The 20,254-nt window shown below is 34.9% G+C and overlaps 1 protein-coding gene across 2 annotated transcripts in view; it reads right to left on the bottom strand.

The window, feature by feature from the left end:
* Positions 1–20,254, bottom strand: part of OTOGL (otogelin like) — a 142,915-nt gene that overhangs the window by 113,272 nt on the left and 9,389 nt on the right. For both annotated transcript variants that reach the window (XM_057742453.1, XM_057742452.1), the window contains exons 6-12: positions 19,862–20,016; positions 14,442–14,563; positions 11,104–11,309; positions 6,192–6,319; positions 5,722–5,828; positions 1,881–1,987; positions 987–1,112 (exon numbers count right to left, since the gene is read on the bottom strand). In XM_057742453.1, coding sequence (XP_057598436.1) covers positions 987–1,112; positions 1,881–1,987; positions 5,722–5,828; positions 6,192–6,319; positions 11,104–11,309; positions 14,442–14,563; positions 19,862–20,016 — 951 coding nt within the window. The remainder of the gene's footprint in view (positions 1–986; positions 1,113–1,880; positions 1,988–5,721; positions 5,829–6,191; positions 6,320–11,103; positions 11,310–14,441; positions 14,564–19,861; positions 20,017–20,254) is intronic.

Below are 20,254 nucleotides of genomic sequence, written 5' to 3' on the forward strand. Positions count from 1 at the left end.
TTCACAGACAGAATTAGGGCAACTAATGTCTCTTTGCTGTTGAGGGAAGATGGGAGGAGAGGAGGGAGAAAGTATCTTCTTGGTTTTTTTTCTGTTTATGTTACACTATCATCACACAGATAATAAACACCCAAGCAGTGCTTCTCAAAGCGCTAGTACAGTAGAACCGCATTTGTTACTTCTTTCTGAGGAGGAAAGATGGTTGAACCAGTGTTACTAAGCACACTGTTTGATTCAGCTGATCTTTCTTCAGAGCAAGACTTTCTAGATGAAAGAAGCATTGACATATTTTGGTGCATAGATTTATATTCTGGTGCAAACTCCTTATCTCATCATTGGCTGGTAACAAACAGTTCAGGCCTGGCACTGGTCCAAAGTACTTGGAGTAGCACTGACAGAACAATGGACTGAGATCAACAGATCTGATTACAAGTAGTCCTCACTCATATTAAGTATATGACAGTGGGAAAATCACCTAACATCTCTGGGATTCTATTTTTTTTAATCTGTAAAAATAAAAGGGTTTGAGTAAATCCTCAATGTTCTTATCAATGTCTATCAGTATAGCAGATTTAAATCCCACCTCTATCACTTGCTATGTTACTTCTAATTTCAAATATTAAAACTGCATCAAGACTAACATCTTATACTACCAAAATGTGAAGGCTTTTTTTTTCTGAACTTGATTTCATCTTTAAAAAATGAAAATATATAAATTATTAAATATCTTTAAATATTCAAGAGAACAAAATATCTGCTATGGGTAACTTCAAGACAAAGTTCCAAACTTCCTGGGAAATTTACAAAGGAATAAGCCTCTTATTAAAGAAAAGCAGCCATTCCTTCTAATCACTTCAAAGATCAAATCCTACAAGGGTAGATAATCACAACAGCCCTAACATCCTGAGAGAAGACATTAAGATTCTTGGATCATAGGGTACTAGTTTCCATGAGTGCAGACATGGTTTCTTTCATGAAGCACTTACCATCTGGGCAGTAACATCCATCAAGACAATGGAGATTGCTCCCAAGACATTGTTTCTCAAACGTGCAGGTTGGTGGGCAACAACTGATACAATCCCGATGGACAAAGCTGTCATCACATTTATCAACTAAAATGGGCAAACAGGCGAGATGTAAGTCAACTTTATTCAACTCTCCAAAAGATTACAGTGGGCTTTTTAAAATTTTTTATTGAAGTATAGTTGATTGATATTGTCTAAATTTCAGGTGTACAGCACAGCGATTCAGATATATACACATATATACTCTTTTTCAGATTCTTTTCCCTTATAGGTTATTACATAATATTGAGTATAGTTCCCTGTGCTATACAATAGGTCCTCGTTGGTTATCTATTTTATACATAGTAGTGTGTATATGTTAATCCCAGCCTCCTAATTTATCCCTCTCCCCCCCTCCCTTTCCCCTTTGGTAACCATAAGTTTGTTTTCTGTGTCTGTGAGTCTCTTTCTATTTTGGAAATAAGTTCATATGTGTCTTTTTTTTTCTTTTAGGTTCCACATATAAGCAATATCATATGGTATTTGTCTTAAGAAGATGTGGTATGTATATATATACATACACACACACACATATATATGCACACAAAGGAATATTACTCAGCCATAAAAAAGAATGAAATAATGCCATTTGCAGCAACATGGATGGACCTAGAGATTATCCTACTAAATAAAGTAAGCCAGACAGAGAAAGACAAAGGTTACAGTGTTTTAAAAGTATGCAAAAGTTTACCAAAATTACTGCATCAATAGCAAGTCTTTGCAATTCATTAGTTTTGAGCACTAGGGTAAGTTTTGAGTACTAGGATAAACCTAAAATTAATAGAAGTCACAGGGCTGGAAAATAATGAAACATACTGCATGCTGGAAAGTCATCCCTCCAGTCTTGAATAGGGTAGCCAGCATGGGAACAGGCTCTAGCATACTCGGTGGCTGCTCGGCAATAGGTCTCATCATCATGAGTTCTGGAAAGTGAAAAGACAGATCTGATATCACACAGGAAATATTGACAGAAACCATGCCTTTGCGCTCCTGATCTCAAGAAATGCTGAGTATGAAGTGAATATTGTCATGTTAGCTGATGTCAGTTTGTATATAATACATGATAATATAATATATAATATAATAAAATATAATATAATACATTATAATTATGTACAATAATGCAGAAAACAGATAAACAGGGGACCCCAACTAAAAAGGCCTAGGTAAATTCTTTCATCTAAGTCTTTCAATAATTTGGCCACTTTTCTTTTGATTCAAGGGAGAATCTATACTGAAAAAGGTTTCTATTTTAATTATGACATTCTTTCCAGAATCCTTGTATGTATTTTTTTGCTCCCACACAAAGCATCCCAGACCTTTCAGAATTTAATAAATCTTATAGCAGATTAAAACTCTATCACAAAAACAACAAATATGAAAATTATTTCTAAGATAACATGCTCTTGATAGTATACATGCTGGAATAAAACCAATACTAATAATCTGCAGCACTTTTGAAAGATTAAAGAGATAGAATTTAATTTAAGATTTAAAAGAAGATTTTTAATTCTTTCAGGTTTAAATTACTAAAGCTACTTACTTTTATAATGTTGCCAAGAGTAATCTCTAAGTATTTTCTTATAATCACCTTGGAAACTCCCCCAAACAAATATAAGAGGTCTGCCAATTCCCAAAGCATCCATAAAATAAACAGGGTTTATAAGGTAGTGGCCTTGTTTCTCAACCCAACTGAAACTCAAAATTAAATAGTTAAGTATCTTTCAAGATAATAATCTTAAGAATGTTGTATTTTGTGAACCTTAGCATTTTCAGTATCTCTGTTGTAAAAGCCACCATATCAAATTGCCCTTATCCTGTGCTACTGTAATTGAAGTCATACAGCTTATCTAGTCCAATTAACTGAGCTTTAGAAGCAAAAAAAGACTGAGCATATAAACTTCAGAAGCTCAGAAGATATTCTAAACCTCCAAACCAGAAAAGTTTCTGAAAAACAGTATAAGTTAGAACTGTGGGTGGGTATCGCAGGCTACATTTTGTGCCCAGGTCCCTCTTCTTCTTTTTAGCATTAGAACCTGCAAGTTTTTGCTGGGCCTGTGGCTGCCCAGACAAAGCAATTTCCCAGCTGTGCTTACTTCTAGGTATGACCATGTTTCTAAGTTCTGGCCAAAGGGTTAAAAGTGAGAATGTGCGTGAAACTTCCAGATCACTTCCTTAAAAATGATGACAGCCCTCTATTTCCTTTTCTCCCTTCCTAGGGGCTAAAATATGGGTGTGGCAGCAGTGAGCCTGTTTTGACAATGAAATTGAGAATAATACCCTAGGCCCTGGGGGATGACATAACAATAGTATCACTGAGTCAATGGAAAACTCATGGAACAGACACATGGTACAAACCCAAGACCACTTGCCAGCTTGGATTTCATGTGAGAGAAATTCAAGCATTCAATTTAATTGAAGCCATTGGTACTTTGGCAATTGAAGCAACCAAACAATATCCCAACTAATAAATAGAGAATGACTTTTCTGGATCTGCCAAATGATCCTTCACTTCAGCCTACTTGAGAAATGGGTGCTAAAGATGATAAGACAAGTGAAAAGACTATGGGAGAATGGTTCCAGAATGAGTCACCATGGAATAAGAACAATTTTTAATTCCATATAGATGGCTAAATAAAGACAATGGACTACCTACAGAGATCCTCAAAAAAGAGACTAAGTGATAGAACAGAGATATAGCAATACAGCACTTAAATGAAAAATTAAACCAAATAGAGGACAGAATGCTGTAAAACATAGAGAAAGGTCAGTACTCAAAATTTTAGGCAGGGGGAGTACTCTTTCAAAGCTCTTGCATTAGTTCAGAAATCCCTGAAATTTAGAGACTGTTCATACAAATAAAGGTATAACTGTACTTCACCCAAATCTAACAAGTATCCCAAGCAACCTCATTTTAATATCTGGAAAATGCCATTACATTCATTATTTTTATAATAATCTTAATTTAATTAAAGCAGAGTGATTATAAAGTACATAATTTCATACTACCTAAACCTTTCCTCTTTGTTTTCACCTTTGATAAACTTAACCCTCTTAACAAGCTACCCAAGATATAATTTCAGTGGTTTTACTCAACCAAAAATTAGTCTGGTCTTTTACAACAACGTTACCATGTACCATTTACACTTCTTGGGATACTTAAAAAATGCAAACATATTAAAAATTTGAGATATTCTCGAACATTCAAGATAGCTAATCACATACACTTGATAATTTTTTTAACTGAAGTATAGTTGATTTACGTGTTGTGCTAGTTTCTGGTGTACAGCAAAGTGATTCGGTTATACATGTATATACATATTATTTTTCATAGTCTATTCCATTATGGCTTATTGCAGGATATTGAATATAGTTCCCTGCTCTGTACAGTAAGACCTTGTTGTTTATCTATTTTATATACAGTATTTTGTATCTGCTAATCCCAAACTCCTAATTTATCCCTCCCCACCCACTTTCCCCTTTGGTAACCATAAATTTGTTTTCTATGTCTGTGAGTCTGTTTCTGTTTCATCAATAAGTCAATCTGTGTCATATTTTATATTCCACATATAAGTGATACCATATGGTATTTGCCTTTCTCTTTCTGACTTACTTCACTTAGTAGGATAATCTCTAGGTCCATCCACGTTGCTGCAAATGGCATTATTTCATTCTTTTCATGGCTGAGTAGTATTCCATTGTGTATATGTATATATATGTGTGTGTGTGTGTATATTTATATATATACCACGCCTTCTTTATTCATTCATCTGTTGATGGACACTTAGGTTTGCTTCCCTGTCTTGGCTATTGTTAATAGTGCCGCTATGAATACTGGGGTGCATGTATCTTTCACGTGGAAAATTTTTGAAAAAATAGAATAAAAAGGACTTCAATAATGGGTAATTTATAATAAGTTCTACATTAATGAACATAATATGATGAGTGTCACTGAATTTGTTCCCTAGACAACCATCTTAGTCTAGGTGTTCTTAACCTGGGAGTGAATGCAGGAGTCTGTGACCCTGGATGTGAAAAATACTACATGTTTATTTTCACTGATCTCCAGCTGATATTTAGCATTTCTTTCAGTTACACACACAGGCAACACATCACCATGTTCTTAGCAGAATTTGTAACTTTGTCATCAATATAACATATCTCATTTTCTCATATTTTCATTTCTCATTTAATTGTTGCGGATATCTCAAAATATTGTTTACACTTATCATCATATCAAACTACATTAGCTAATTAGACCTGAAATGTGTATAAAAAATGCACATAAATCAGAAATTCATCTCTTTTACTATTTTGGTAACTCTATTTCAAAATAATTAGTTTCCTTTTTAATGTTATGTTTTATTTTGTGCATTCCAAAACTGTTTTGAAAAAGAGCCTATAGCACCTCTAGATTCCCAAAAGGGATCAGTGGCACAAAAAGTATATAAGAACTACTGTATTCTGTTCATGCTATTAATATAAAACAGTCAGGCTGTACCTGTTATCCAGTAAGTTTTTAATAGCTGTTAGTACAGTTTATGTTTTACATTTCCCATTACATTTCGTAAACTGCTGAGATGGTAAAGTTATAGAATGGTGTTTGCTCTTCTTTTCGGATAAAGAAAACTTTATTGCAAAGAATCATTTCACTTACTTGCAAAGGTCATTAACACAGCTGGCAATATATAAATATGGATCAATATATTCATGGCAGCTCAAAAAGGGAAACTGCAGCAGTATCTGACACTTGAAGAAGATTGCCTACGCAGAAGAAGAGGGCAGTCAGCAGAGCATACCGAATGATATCCGTGTACTCTCTTTTTTTCCCACTGATCTGTTTGCAAGGCTCTCTGTTCTTCCAGGAAAGAGAAGGTATGTAGGCTTATAAATTTTAAAGAACATGTTTCTAACTACATATTTTTATAATGAGTACTACTTTTAGGAAGCTCATTGCATTCACAGTTTTTGAAATGATCATAGAGTTATTCTTGTTGCATTACATTTCCTGAAATGAATAGCATTTAATTACATAGTATTTATGCTAAAAATGCTTAGTGTTAAATATACAAGTACAATATATATGTGGTGTATCCAACATGCCTAAATTTTTCATGTCACATTTACCTCAAATGCTGGCATTCCACTGGAGCATGGATTTGGAAAATCTGAGGGTGTGGGCACACATTTGGTGTCATCTGGAGTTTGCACCAACCAACTATTTGCAAACATAGCAATGTCTTCTGTATAGTCCTCTGTTTCACACAAACACATACAAAAAATTCGTATAATAGGATCACTTTCCACAAACACACAGTTCACCAACATAAACTTCCTGGTCAAAAAGTTAAACTCAATAACTTTATAATTACCAAGGATATTAGACTATGACATTACTTCAGCATAATAAAAATAAATTGAACAAAGTTTAAGTACCAAATAAAAGTTAATACCATTGGAGAGAAAAAGCAAACTTCATTGAAGCAAAATGGTTGAAAGTGAGTGGTACAACATGCACACCAGTAAGGCCTGCAGTTTATATTGTAGAGAAGAGAAAAAATACGCGTGAAACTAAGAAACATAAGTAAAAGCTTGGTATGAAAATTTTCAGACAGCCCTCTCATTCTATATGACATTAGTCAGAACCTTACTAAAACTGTAGCTCAATTTTTGGGGTACCCAGAGCCCTTGTGGAGATTTCAGAGGACAGTCACACAGGCAATGAAAAAATGCAAAAGACACCTGGAGAAGAGGGGACTAAGAAGTGAATTCATTTCATCGGAATATGATGAATAGTGTTTCTAAAGATGCTCAGGACAGATTAAGAATCCTGATATCATCCCAGCATTACTCAGAGGCAAGATTCAGGAGCTAATACACGGCAGCAACAAACAGGCAGTTGGTGGTGAGCACTCTGGGCCTTCTGCCTGGCCTGAGGACAAGTTCAGGGCCTGACATGAAAATTAATCCTGCCCCACATTCAGACAAGGGCTGAATCTAAATCTCAAGGACTTAGCAGACCCGAACAAGATGGCATCTCAAAGTTCCATCTGATAGCCTTCATGTTTGAGTAAATCTCTTCACCACCAAGACTTACACAGCCACAGGTCCACCATTGATGACGAACTACTGCACCAGTAGAATCAAAAATCGCAAGCCAAATGGTTCACCACTCTATCTCAGTATCTTCAAGATGGGAAGATGTCTACTTACTACTACCAATTTTGGGGAAGACTGTAAAAGTTCATCTGTAAGAACACTTTGTTCTCTTAGTATAAAATCCCAAATTTTACTGGGGCCTGGAAGACTTTTTTGATCTGGCCTCTGTACTCCCCCAACTCCCCACCTCTTTCACCCTCCCTTACCCAACCCTACCTCTCCTACATCTTCCACTCCTATTTTTGCTCAGCCTCCTTCAATCATACAGGCTTTATATTGTTCTTCACTTAAGCTCATTTCTACCCTGCTTCTGCTTTTGCTCTTGCATCTCCTCCTTCAAAATAACTCTTCCACCAATCTTCCTTCTGCTCTCTCCCTTACTTCATGTGGGCATCTATTTAATATGACCTCCTCAGGGAACCCTTCTCTGACACATGATCTAGACCCACGAAACACACTGTTCTATCACTTAGTCTCCTTTTTCCCCTTTTTTTCATGGATGCTATTGCTCACAAAAATTGTATTTTAATTTGTCTCTTTATTTATTTTGCCTTCTACTACATGAAGGGAGAGAGCTTGTCTAAGCTGTCCTACCGCTGGATCCCTAGTTTACTATCTGGTTATAGAGTAAGTGCTCAAAATATATTTGCTAAATAAGCGAACAAATAAATACAAGGGAGTTTGCCATATTTCTTAAATAGATTATTAGAATCTTAGATGTTAGGTCCACTTCATTGTCTCTGATATTGTTGGAATGTTACACACTGAACCAAGTATGGGTCTGGTCTAACATACTTATTTTTAAAAGAAAAAATGGATGTTCCTTTTAAGTAAATTTACAGTCACACTTCATTTCAAAGCATCATCATATTTTAATGGTCTGCAGAATCCAATATATTTCCTAAAGGCCCACATATTTCCCTATTTGGGCACAAATTTTAATGTAACCGAGCAACCTGAGCAATCCCTTAGAGTTCACTTTAATTCTAGCTTTTAACCACATATTTAGCTATTTTCACTACATTGCATTAATAAAAAAGTCACAAATGTTGGTTACTACGAGACGAAATCCATATCAATTGGTGGTCTGAGAGCCTGCAAAACTAAAATTAAAATGTTTCATATAAAATGTGCTACAAATGGAGTAATTTATTGTCCATATTGGGACATTTCTGAGAGTGAAGGAGAGGCACTATTAATTATTATGCTGGGAAAAACAAGAGTAAATCAGGGCTTCTATGATGATGTGTAGCTAGCTATAGACATGAATTATGGAACCAGAATCTCAACTAGACAACAAATTTAAATCTTTCTATATCTACAGAAATTTTGAAAAGGCTCATTTCTTTGTGAAGTCATGCCTGAAGAATGCATAGGCATGCAGAAAGAAATACAGTTTTAATCACTGTTAAGAAACTATTAATTCGATGGCATTCAATCAAACTACCTCTCTGCCTCTAAAGATTTATCTAGTCAGCAAAGCACAGGCTGAGTTTCAAGAAAATACTAGGCATCTTAAAGCTAAAGGTAATACAGCTCACCTGTAGACGTATTATTGCATTATTACCATATGAGAGAAAATTGGAAGGCAGCTTCTAGTCGCACCCTTATAAATTATCATGTTAGTTTTCTTTATCACTCTGCTTTATACTGCACACTAAATAACATTGTGAAAAAGCTGAAATCTCTCTTTAGGCTCCTTCCATATACTTTCCAGGGTCCTTCTGCCAGTTGAGCCATAATTCAGTCAAATTGCCTCCTGCTGGTCTCCTCCCACAAATAATCTGCTAACACCCCTTGGCATGCTGCTCAGTTATCACACTGAGAGCAATCATTTTATGTTCCATGTTATCAAAGTCTGTCTGACTCTTTAACTCGAATCCTAATCGGAGTCTCTCTGCCTCAAACAAGAGCAGATGCTAGTTTCTATCCCAACTTTTATACCATGTTCCCTAGATGTCCCCGGGGAAGTTGCCCATAGCAGTCTTCTCTAACTCTGAGAACTGAATTGAGTATTATTCTTTTCATAAAGCCTTGACACAGAAGAAAAAGAAATCAGTCACTGCCATCTGATTGGTTCTGCCTAGGTCCAAAACCTTACTTCCTAACATAGTCTCAAGATTCCAAGTCTGTGAACTCTCTCATTCTAAACACCCAACTGGAAGCAAAACACTGTTTCATGATGATCTCAATACTGTACATTTGTACTGTACTCACAGATTTTTAAACACTTTCACTTATATTTTCTCATTAGATCCTCACAGGCGGGGAAGCTCTCAGGGTCTTTATTATCTCCATTTTGCATATAAGAAAACTGACTCCTTGAAACCCTACTCTTTAGCTACCAGTAAACTAATACTGATGAAGCATTATCCATCCTGGGAAAATGTTTGCATTTTAACAAGGGCCTCTTAAAGCAATGTCTTTAATCAAACACTTTCGTGTTTAGCACCATTATAGGCTCACTGAGAACACTTGGAGATGATTATAAATTAGCTGAAATGTATTCAGCATTAACTATGTGCCGAGCCAGGCACTGTACTGGGTATTTTACATGGGTTATCTCATTTAATCCTCGCAGCTCTATGAGGTGTACGCTACCTCACAGTATATCATTACACTTAGAAAGTTTAACAAGTGGCAAAGCGGAATGTGAATCCCACAGTCTGACTTCAGAACTCACACTCTAAGTAGGATTTTTATTCCCTTATAACACAACATATGGGCAACTCTTCTCTATTAATTTTATAATATAAAACAGAAAGTATTGTATAGTACTTTACAGATTAAAAGTCAATTTCTCTCAAATTTATCTAGGAAATAGAATTGGGAGCCACTTGAATCTGTAACTCAACTCTGATAACACCATTTACAAGCTGTGTTACACTGGGCACGTCACCTTGCGTCCTCATTGTAAAATTAAGAAAATACCACCCACCTTACAGGATGTTGTGAAAGTTGGAAATAATATAGCTATGTACTCATATTAACTATTACTATAAATAGTATCAAGCTATGCTATTATTATTAACGATGCTCTGAGTTCCAAGTTATTTTCATTCCTGTTTTACAGCTGGAGAAACTGAGTATCAGAGAGATTAATTGAGATGCCTCAAATTATAAAACTTGTAAAAGTTGAACAAGATTCAAAGCCAGGTCTGCTGGTACTAAGAACAGTATTTTTTTTTATTGCACATTTATATGTGGAGCTAAATCATGATTGTGTCCTGTAATTCTCTTATTTTGTTGCCACTGCAAACTAGTACCCATATTGAAACAGAACCCATTTTTAATAGCTCACTGAGATTAGTTTTATGACTTAGAATGAATAGATGAATGAATGATATGTACATCATTATACATGATAAAAACCTTTCCAAGTTATTATTCAACTTTTATGAATTCTGTTCATAATTTTATTATATTTACAAAACTATTATGTGGCAGTCATTTAATTTATTCCTACAAAGACTGGAAGCAAAATATCTTTTGCCCAAAAGCAGGCAAGTTTGCCCAAAATGGCTTTGAATCACTGAAACATCGATATAAAGCCCAAGAAGGGAGAAGGTTTTTTTATTCACTGTTATATCCCAAGCTCCTACAGCAGTGCCAGACACAAAGTAAATGCTCAATTAGTATTCGTTACATGAATAAGACCTGACTTGTATTAATTCAGCAAATGTAAACTAGCTCATGGCGTTCAGGAATGACACAAAAATATTTTCCTATTCAAGCTTCACTTTAAATCACATAAGCAGGCAAGTGATAGGTACCATTTTTACCCAACGTAGGACAAGTTGTGCCCTTCTGGGTATAACAGAGTGATCAGTGAAGGAAGAAGACCTCAGAAGTGCCTACCCATTTCTTCTGCTCCTCTCACCTTGCTGAATGATGAAATCATCAGATTGAATGCCATTGTAGTTTGCACATAGGCCACATGATTTCCCTTTATGCTCCTCAGACAGCTTCAGGTAAATTCCAGACATTCCATCCCAAGCCAGTGAGAAACCAAAGCTCGTTTTCACCAGAATATAGTCGGCTAGTTTCTCAATGAAAACTTGTCCAATTGTCTGAGGCAATGTTAAACTTGAAAAATAGAACAAAGGCAATCCAAGAATTATGATGAAATACCAATTACAGATGATTTATTTCTTTCTTGAAGTGACTGAGAATTAAAGATAATCATTATTCAAAATTAGTGAATAAACTATGCAGTTACATTTCCCAAGCAACCAACCTATAGGAAATCTCAACATTTTTGAAATTTTAATATTGAAATAGAAAGACAGCAAAAATGATACCTATTTCCCCATACTGATTAAGATGTTATACTTATAATTGGATGCTTCTTTCAACCAACCAAAAACACACTTCTGCTAAGTATCAGTGATTTTTAAAATCTGGAAAATCACCTTGTCTATTTAGAATGAGAGATAAATGTATTTATATTTTTATCTAGAGAGTTTAAGATAATCTAAACATATTGCTCAACAATTCTGAAGTAAGAACAACGCTCAAAGTATGCAATAAACACATTGTTTGAGTGATGACTTTGTCTCATTTTGTTTTAAACTTGGCTGTAAAGAACTAAGAGCTTCTATCCCCAAAATGTCACCTAGGTACAAGTCATCGTTTTCCAAAAGAAAAATGTCTAGGCATGATTAATTATAATTTACATTTTTAATGCTACAAAGTATATTATTAGGAATAAAAAATACTGTCCATACAGTATTGCATAGGGATTATACTCATAATTTTTAAATTGCATACAATTTGGTCTATTTAAGCAAGGGTCACATTGAATATTTAAACTCCTGATCCAATGTCTAGTCTTCCCATTTTTCACAACCATGTACACATACAAAGGAAGTACGAGACATACAAGAACTGAAGAAAACTAGCCATGCTAATGGAAAATTATAAACAATAATGTGAGTAAGGTGAGAGGTTAGTAGGTACATTCATACATTTCTCTCCAAAACTTCAAATTAGTGAGTTCCTTTCCAGGAAGAACATGGCTACATGAAATAAAAATCATAAAATTAAATACACTCGTTAACAAAGGGATAGTCCCCAAAGAAACAATTCAAAATATCTGCCATCATTTGCACAAGTATGTTTGCAGATAATTTTTTAGTCATAATATTTAGTCATAAGAATAGGAAAATAGGCAAAATTTACATTGGAGAATAAATAAGAAGACTCTTCTGTCATAATCTATCCTTATTAAAAATTATGAACACAAGAAATTCATTTTAAATTCATAGTAAAAGTTAGTATGAATAATACTGTTTGTTTGCAAGTTTATAAAAGCTATACTTGAAAAAAGTGAGTCCTGTTTTATAAAGATATTCCATAGCAAGGGGATGTTCACTGCAGGGAGGTATAGTTGTTCTTTTGTGGGTATTCCTTGGTTTGGTCATTTGTCACTTGATCTCTTTCACAATAATTTTGATTAAATACACAATTTTTGAAAACAAAAGATGCATAACTGTGATTATCCAAACATCTATATATAAAGAGATGCTAGTAGAGATGGGCAATGATACTAAAAATTAGATCATCTCCCATAAATTTAAGAAAAACTCCATGCAACTTATGCAGGAAAAATTAACAATGCAAACTAAAATGAATGCACAGATGAATACTGAAAATTATTCACAGGTTCATATGCACCAAAACCCTTCATTACACAGGGGAGAGAACTGAAGTCCAGAAAGGTAAGGTGTGAGGTGCAGAGCCTCACACATTTAACTTCATTTTGGTAAACATTTCTCTAACCCTGCTATGAGATAGGCCAGGTATAGCATTATTACAAGCAATTTAGCTAAATAATAAGAAAATCATCTTCTTTCTATTACACAAATGGAAATTTTCAAAGAAATATTTTATCTGAGTTAAAATTTAAATATTATGTCCTAGATTTAACAAAGGGTTAGTATTCTTGAAGATCCACTTAAATGGCATCTTTGTTTTATAAAACAATAATTTTTAAGTACCCACTATGTTACCCCAAATACCATATAAAAATCCTAAACCACTATTTAAATTCAGCTCCAAGAAATACATATGTAAATATATTACCTTCCCATTCAAATGGATAATCTTTCCTTTATAAGAAAATGAAAAGTACAGAACTCAATTGATGAAGAGAATAAGCCAAGAGAGGCAGAGGGGCTACTTGGGGGGTTGTCTGACTATGACAAAGCCTGAGTCAGTGCCTGGCTGCCCTGGTGCTTCATTCAAAGCCCTTTCTGCTATCACCCTGCTGTCTCTTGAGGAATCTAAACTGAGAAAAATGCACTTAGGTTGGTACAGCCATTGCACTCGAAAGAATCCCCGTGGTTCAAATACTTGCCAGTGAATTCTGAATGATGGATAGAATTGTTCTATCACACAACTTTCTTTTCTTGGCATAAGTCAGCCAAAACAGAAAAAAATACCTGCCCTCATGAAATATATCCTATTAGAGGAAAATAGTGAATAAAATTTATGATGAAATGTAACTAAAATATATATGACATGAAGGAGAAATATTAAGTGGAGAAAAGGGATAGCGAGTGTGTCAAGGGTTGGAGGGGCAACTGAAAACTGAGTATTTCTGTACTTATTTAGAGTGGAAGGTAGATTATTCCACAGTAATTCTAGTTTAAAATGTACAAAACCTTCCACCAAATAAATAAACACCCACTTCCCCTAAAGTTTCAGTTTTAGACGTGGGCCCCTCTTAACTATTCAAGAAGGCCAGATATTTATTGATTCTAACTCTTTGCCAGAACACTAATGGAAAATCCTAAGTGACACTCAAACCTCATTTACACAAATCTGGAGAGGATTTTCAGAGGTTTAGTTTTATTTTGATTTTCTGTTTAAAATAAAAACAAGGAAAGATTTAAGAAAGAGGGCAAAAATAATTTGAGTCGAACTATGAGGATTTCTCCTGAATCCCTCTTACAAGTAGATGTAATAATCTTACCTCTACTTATGTAAGTAAATTTGTATCCTGCACAAACATTAGGGAAGCTAAACTGTTAGATTCCTGGCCACCTGGTTGGCTTTGGAGTTTGCTAAAATTTTGATGTCTGTATGTTATAATTTAAAGGTTACTGTTGAAGAAATCCTCTTTTCCTACTCTCCACATTCACTTCCAGAGCGAGATGTTTAGAAATTCTGTTAATCTGTTATGTTATTTTCATTATACCATTTATCATATCTTACCTGATTCCATTCTTTTTTATTTCATGCCCATAAATTCGAATTTCCTCTTGGTCTGAAAAGAACAAGCTGATCGACCGAAAACAATAATACACTGAACCAAGGCACTTGGGACTATTATGAACCTTAAAGGGAGAAAAACAAGAGAAAGCATAGAAACCAACAACAACAACACACATATGCCTTCATTTGAGTTACTACATCCACAATGCATGTCTAAAGTTATATAGCATCATTAGTCCCACGACATGATACAAAATTATAACTACATTTAGGATTTTCAAGAGAAAAAAAGATATTTATCTCAGAAATTAGACAACAGAATTAATTTCATAAAGTACAAGTTATTTTAGTATATTTATTTAAATGATCAGAATCTTTACACGTAGGATGTTAATATTCTAAAACTATGTGGTGTATATCAGAAAAAATAGTTCTGATAAGAAGACAGTATAGCACCACAAAGAAACACATTTGTAATTTTCATGTCCATAATTTTTACCTGTTCATGAAACAGAAAATCATGAAACAGAGTTTCAAATGGAGCTCTACACAAAGTAATATTGAAAGGTTGCAAAAGTAACTATAACTCTAAAGAAAAAACTGTCCAGATATGTTAGGGAAGAGAAATTATTTCTCAAAAAATTGATGGGAAAATTAGTTTACTTGTAAAAATAAAGAAGAAAGCAAGGAAGAAAAGAGAGGAGGAAAATAAGAAAGGAGAAGAGGAATGTTAGATTCTCTTACCCTACCACCAAAATAAATTTCAAAAGGTACAAATAACGACACCACAAAATAACTGAAAGAAAATATAGATAACAATATAGATGGAAAAGAACGTTCAAAGCATAAAAGTGATATGAAAAATTACCAATAAGATAGATTTTTAATATTGCAAGAATGTAATATATATTAATTTAGTGATTAATTGGCAAATTTTATTGATCACATTATGTACCAGGCACTGTTCTAGATTCTAGAGATATAGCAGTCAACAAAACAGACAAAAATACCTGCCTCCATGAAACATATTCCACTAGAGAAAAACAGTTAATAAAAAAAAATAATAACTACATGTAACTAAAATATGTACTGTGTTAAATGGCATTAAGTGGAGAAAAGAGATAGTGTGTATATCAAGGGTTGTTGGGGGCATGGGGGCAATTTTAGATTGAATGGCCAACAAAAGCCTCACTGAGAAGGGGAAATCCTAGTAAAGATGAAGGGGGTATAAGAGCAAGCCAGATGGATATTTAGACCATTCTAGGCAAAGGAAATAGTAAGGCAAAAGGCTAAAGTAGGAGTATAACTAAAATGTTCTCAGTATCCAGGAATCCAGACATATGACCCCAGGCAGGATACTGGAGGATTTCTCCTTGAGGAAACAAAATGGAAAAAGACATATGGATACTAATATTTGGGGCTTTTTTAATGAAACCAGAGGCTCCCTGCTCAATATCCCGCTAGGTAAGCAAGCCACCATCCTTACATTCTGAGTTTCCAACCAGCTTTTAGAGCTTAATTCTCAAATGAGAATAAACATTCATGGATCATTTGATAAAAGTCTGCAACGTGAAAGGCGGACGCCAAATAAACAAAAAGAAAGGAGATCAAAGGAATCAAAAATAAGTCAGAAAAATAAACTTCCAAAAATCCATAACTAATATCTTCAGGGGGAAAAGTAAGATAATGCCATTCATGAAACAAGAATAAAATGATGTTAAAAGTGAAATTCAAGGAACAAAAATAAGTGATTGGATATTGACAATATGATAGGAAAAAATTAAAACTGAAATAGAACTTCTGGAAGATAAATATTTAAGAGTTGGAAAGAAATCTCCCAAAACGTAAAATAAAAAAGCAAAAAGATGGAAAAGAGAAATGAACCAATGAGAAAATTAAGGAATCAGTCACTTAGTTCAGGAGCTCCAATATCTAAATTACAGAATTTCTGAAAGAAAGAGAGGAAATTAACAAAGAAATATTATTCCAAAACTGAAGGGTTTGAAATGCTAGAAAGGGCTCATTAAGTACCTTGAACAATAAATGAAAAAAAAGAAAACAATTCACATAATGACATCTCAGAACACTGGGGATAAAGGGACCTAAAAATTTCTCTGAAGAGAGGGAAAATATTAAAAGACCATAGCAAAATGATCAGAAATCAGAATGAATTGAATTTCAAAATTCTGAAAGTGATTTCCAAACTGTAATCAAGATTTCCAAATTTTCCCTTCTATGCCCTCTTGAAATATGGGTAATGATTAGTCAAAGCCATTTCACCTGCCTTCACTAACCAAGGTTATTTTAATTGTTGCTACAAAAGACTTGCACGTATTCCAAGCAGCTCATAGCCTAAACAGTAAGATGTTTGCCTGAGCTGTTTTCGGGGAACTTGGAGTCGGGGTGTCTAGTGTGAGCTAAGCTGGTTACGACTGGAGAGGACCCCATCCACTCCAACTGGGCACGCGCAAGTGTGGTGACCTTTTGGCGTCAGAGGGCTGAAAACACCCTCAGATCATGCTAAGTGCCTCCATTTTGGAACTACGTTCCCCACACCTTTTTCCAGTCACCTCTCCCTAGGCTCCCAAGCCTCAGGCAGCCTTGCTTCTTTATCCTTTAGCCCATAAATACCCAAAAACCCTTGCCTACAGGAAAGTAGATTTGAGATTTGTTCTCCTGTATCCTCGCTTGGCTGCCTTGCCAGTAAACCCTCTCCTTGCTGCAAACCCCAGCACCTCAGCATTTTGACTTGTTGTGAGCTGGGTAAAATGAACCTGGTTTGGCAACACTCTTTCCAAGAAAATATCTTCCCTTTCCAGAAAGCACTACAAGCAAGCACTGTCCACGTGATCAGAGCATCCAGTTAGCTTTTCAGAGCCTATATGAAGTATGAACAAGCTTCGAGGATTGCTAGACATTTCATGGGACCTAAGAAACAGGGAAACCAATACACGAGAGAGAAGAATGAAATTCTCCAGGAGGATGGTGGGAAAAAATCCTGAATGCTAGGCGTACTGTAGGCTCAAAAGCAACCAGTCTCATTTGGAACAGGAGAATGAACAACTGAGGAAGGGACATCTCATGGGAAGGAAAGAGAAACTGAGAGATCGTCTGATGTTTCTGACCATATTGAGAAGAGTTGCATAGAGATAGTTTGAAGGGAAAAAATGATTGAAGTATAGAAAATGCAGCAAACAAAAAATGGGATAGCTGTTAACTCTAAAATTGTGTAACGAGAAATAAAATCACAATAACATATTAGGCTCATCTCTCAACAATATATAAATATTGTTCATATATGTACAATATGTAAATGACAATAATATAAAAACCACATATGATTTAACCAATAACAGTGATATAACTCTACTAGAAGGAAGGAAGGAAAGTGTGTGTGTGTGTGTGTGTGTGTGTGTGTGTGTGTGTGTGTGTGTGTGTGTTAGGGACACGAAGGATGATGTAAGACATGACTTCCCATTTTCCATAGTAAGAAGTGAAGAAATGAGTCCTAACTTTGAAAATAAATAATAGCACATTGTGACATGTTAGGTAAAAGCCAGAAGAAATAGCTAAAAAAATTAAAGTAATTGCCTGCAGTCAGACTTCAGCTGGGGTCAAGGACTGAAGGAAAGAGGGGCTATTTTTTGGCTTCATGTATCTTGATGAAATCTTTTAAACTAAGTACACGTATTACTTTCACAAAAATAAAACTGAATTTAGTAAAGAAAAAGAAAGGAATCAAGAGTATAAAAAAGGATATATGCATAAAGATATTTATTAATACACATCTTTTAAAATACTGAAAACATTTTTTAAATCTGAATTTCTAAAACAGGATATAATTAAATAATTTCAGTATTCCATAGTTGGAACAAATACAGCTAACTAAAATTTGTGTTTGTCAAGAACATTTGACATGGAAAAAAGTTCTTAATATAATATTAGGCGAAAACGTGGGAAAGAAAATTATGCATACTAAAATTTCAATTTTAGCAATGTGTATAAAATCCAGAGGAAACAATTTAGAAGGAAATATATGAAGCCATTAGCACTGGTAAATCTTGACTGACAATGCTAATAGTATTTTTTGGACTTCTTTGAATTTTTTCAAATTTTCCACAAAAGAGAACAACTTTTACAATTGGGAAAGATGACATTTAAAATAAATGGATTTGTCGATGTGAAAGCAAATTCCACCAACGAAACAGAGCCAAGTAGAAACAATATCTATTAACTCTGGAAGCACAGTTGAGCATTGTATGTTATTATCACATAATTATCTAGTTGACACCTTAGTCCTCAAAATGGTCAGACACTGGACAAGAATATTTCAATGAAAGATGCAGAGGTATTTGAGTGATAAACCCAGCAACTCCTTCCCAGAGTGGACGAGTAAAGGATAATGGGGGACTGAGCCCTTTATGAACTAAAAATGCATGCCACTAACTCACCTATCTAAAGAGACCTCCAATTTTTTATCCTTATGTCCCATAAGTGAACTTTCAATAGACTTCATTTCTTTTTGAGGGCACAAGAATTTGTTGCTATTAAAAGCTTTGGGGCCCACTTTTTAATATTTGCCTCATCTAAGAGAGGAGGAAAATTTAGGCAACTCCAACATAAGTCAGAAGGATTCAACAACAGAGATTCAAGCAAATGATGATTATGGAGGGTTTTAGCTTTAGAACAGGGCAGCACTGAGGTTTCAGGTTGTGCTTTAAGACACCAGAAAATTCAGAGGAAGACAACAGGCAAGGAAAGAGGTCCCTGGCTTCCTTCTTTCAACCAGAGCTATTCTGCAGCTTACATTTTGAGATGTCTCCTAAGAATTCTTTTGAAGCAAGAACTCTGCAACGAAGAACTAATTCTCTGAGCTCAATCGTATAGTATCAATCTAGCTAGAAATTAGCTGCCTGTCTCCACATCTTCTAGCCTGTGTTTATGTAATTCATACACTCCATTTCATAAATTCCAGCCTCCAGTTCAGACTAAGGTATGTCATTTTTAAAAATCCAGATGGCCATCACACTGCACACACCAGGAAGGAAACATATATGAGTAATATGATTGATGCCTGCACGTACCCTCTCTTCAAAATGATCAAATAAAATCTGAAGAATTAGTATATCATCTGGAGTTGATATTATGACATCCATGATATAATCATTTCTGCATTGCCTACATGTCCCTACCATATGGATCCAAACCTTTCTTCTAGGCCCCATCTTGATAGAAACAGACTCAAAATAGCTACAGATTTGGACCATCTCATTCAGAACCAGCCCCTCTTCTTCCCTAGTTAGGGCCCTCAGTATTCATGCTATGATTACTATATACTTTCCATCATTTGTCCAGTACTTTAAAAATACAGACTTGGCCAGAAATAATTTTTAAGTTAATTATGTTCTAGGGTCACCTACCCATACAGTGTACCGAGGCTCCAAATTACCACAGTCCTTTGCAAAAATGTAAGAACAGTTTCCTGGGAAATAATAGTAGATGCCATCAAAAGTTTCAAAGTGGTACTGTCCCCAGGTTTTGCAGATCCCATCTCTGCCATTGCCCATGTTTGGCACTGAAAAGAAATGAGATATTATTTAGTAGAATAAAACAAATTATACCTGTTTCTGGCAAGATTCAATCATGGTAGGTGATTCTAATTTTCATTAAAATAAATATTTTCTTATTTGGTGGAGAATATCACAGAGGAAAATACCTAACATAAAATTACCAACTGTTCTCAAAACTATCCAACTCCCCTGAAGAAAAACATGGTGTCCAAGTTGTTTTGAAGAAAAGATTTATGTTAGAAA

This window comes from Hippopotamus amphibius, chromosome 7 (genome assembly GCF_030028045.1).
Source record: "Hippopotamus amphibius kiboko isolate mHipAmp2 chromosome 7, mHipAmp2.hap2, whole genome shotgun sequence".
In the NCBI taxonomy this organism is placed as follows: Eukaryota; Metazoa; Chordata; class Mammalia; order Artiodactyla; family Hippopotamidae; genus Hippopotamus; species Hippopotamus amphibius.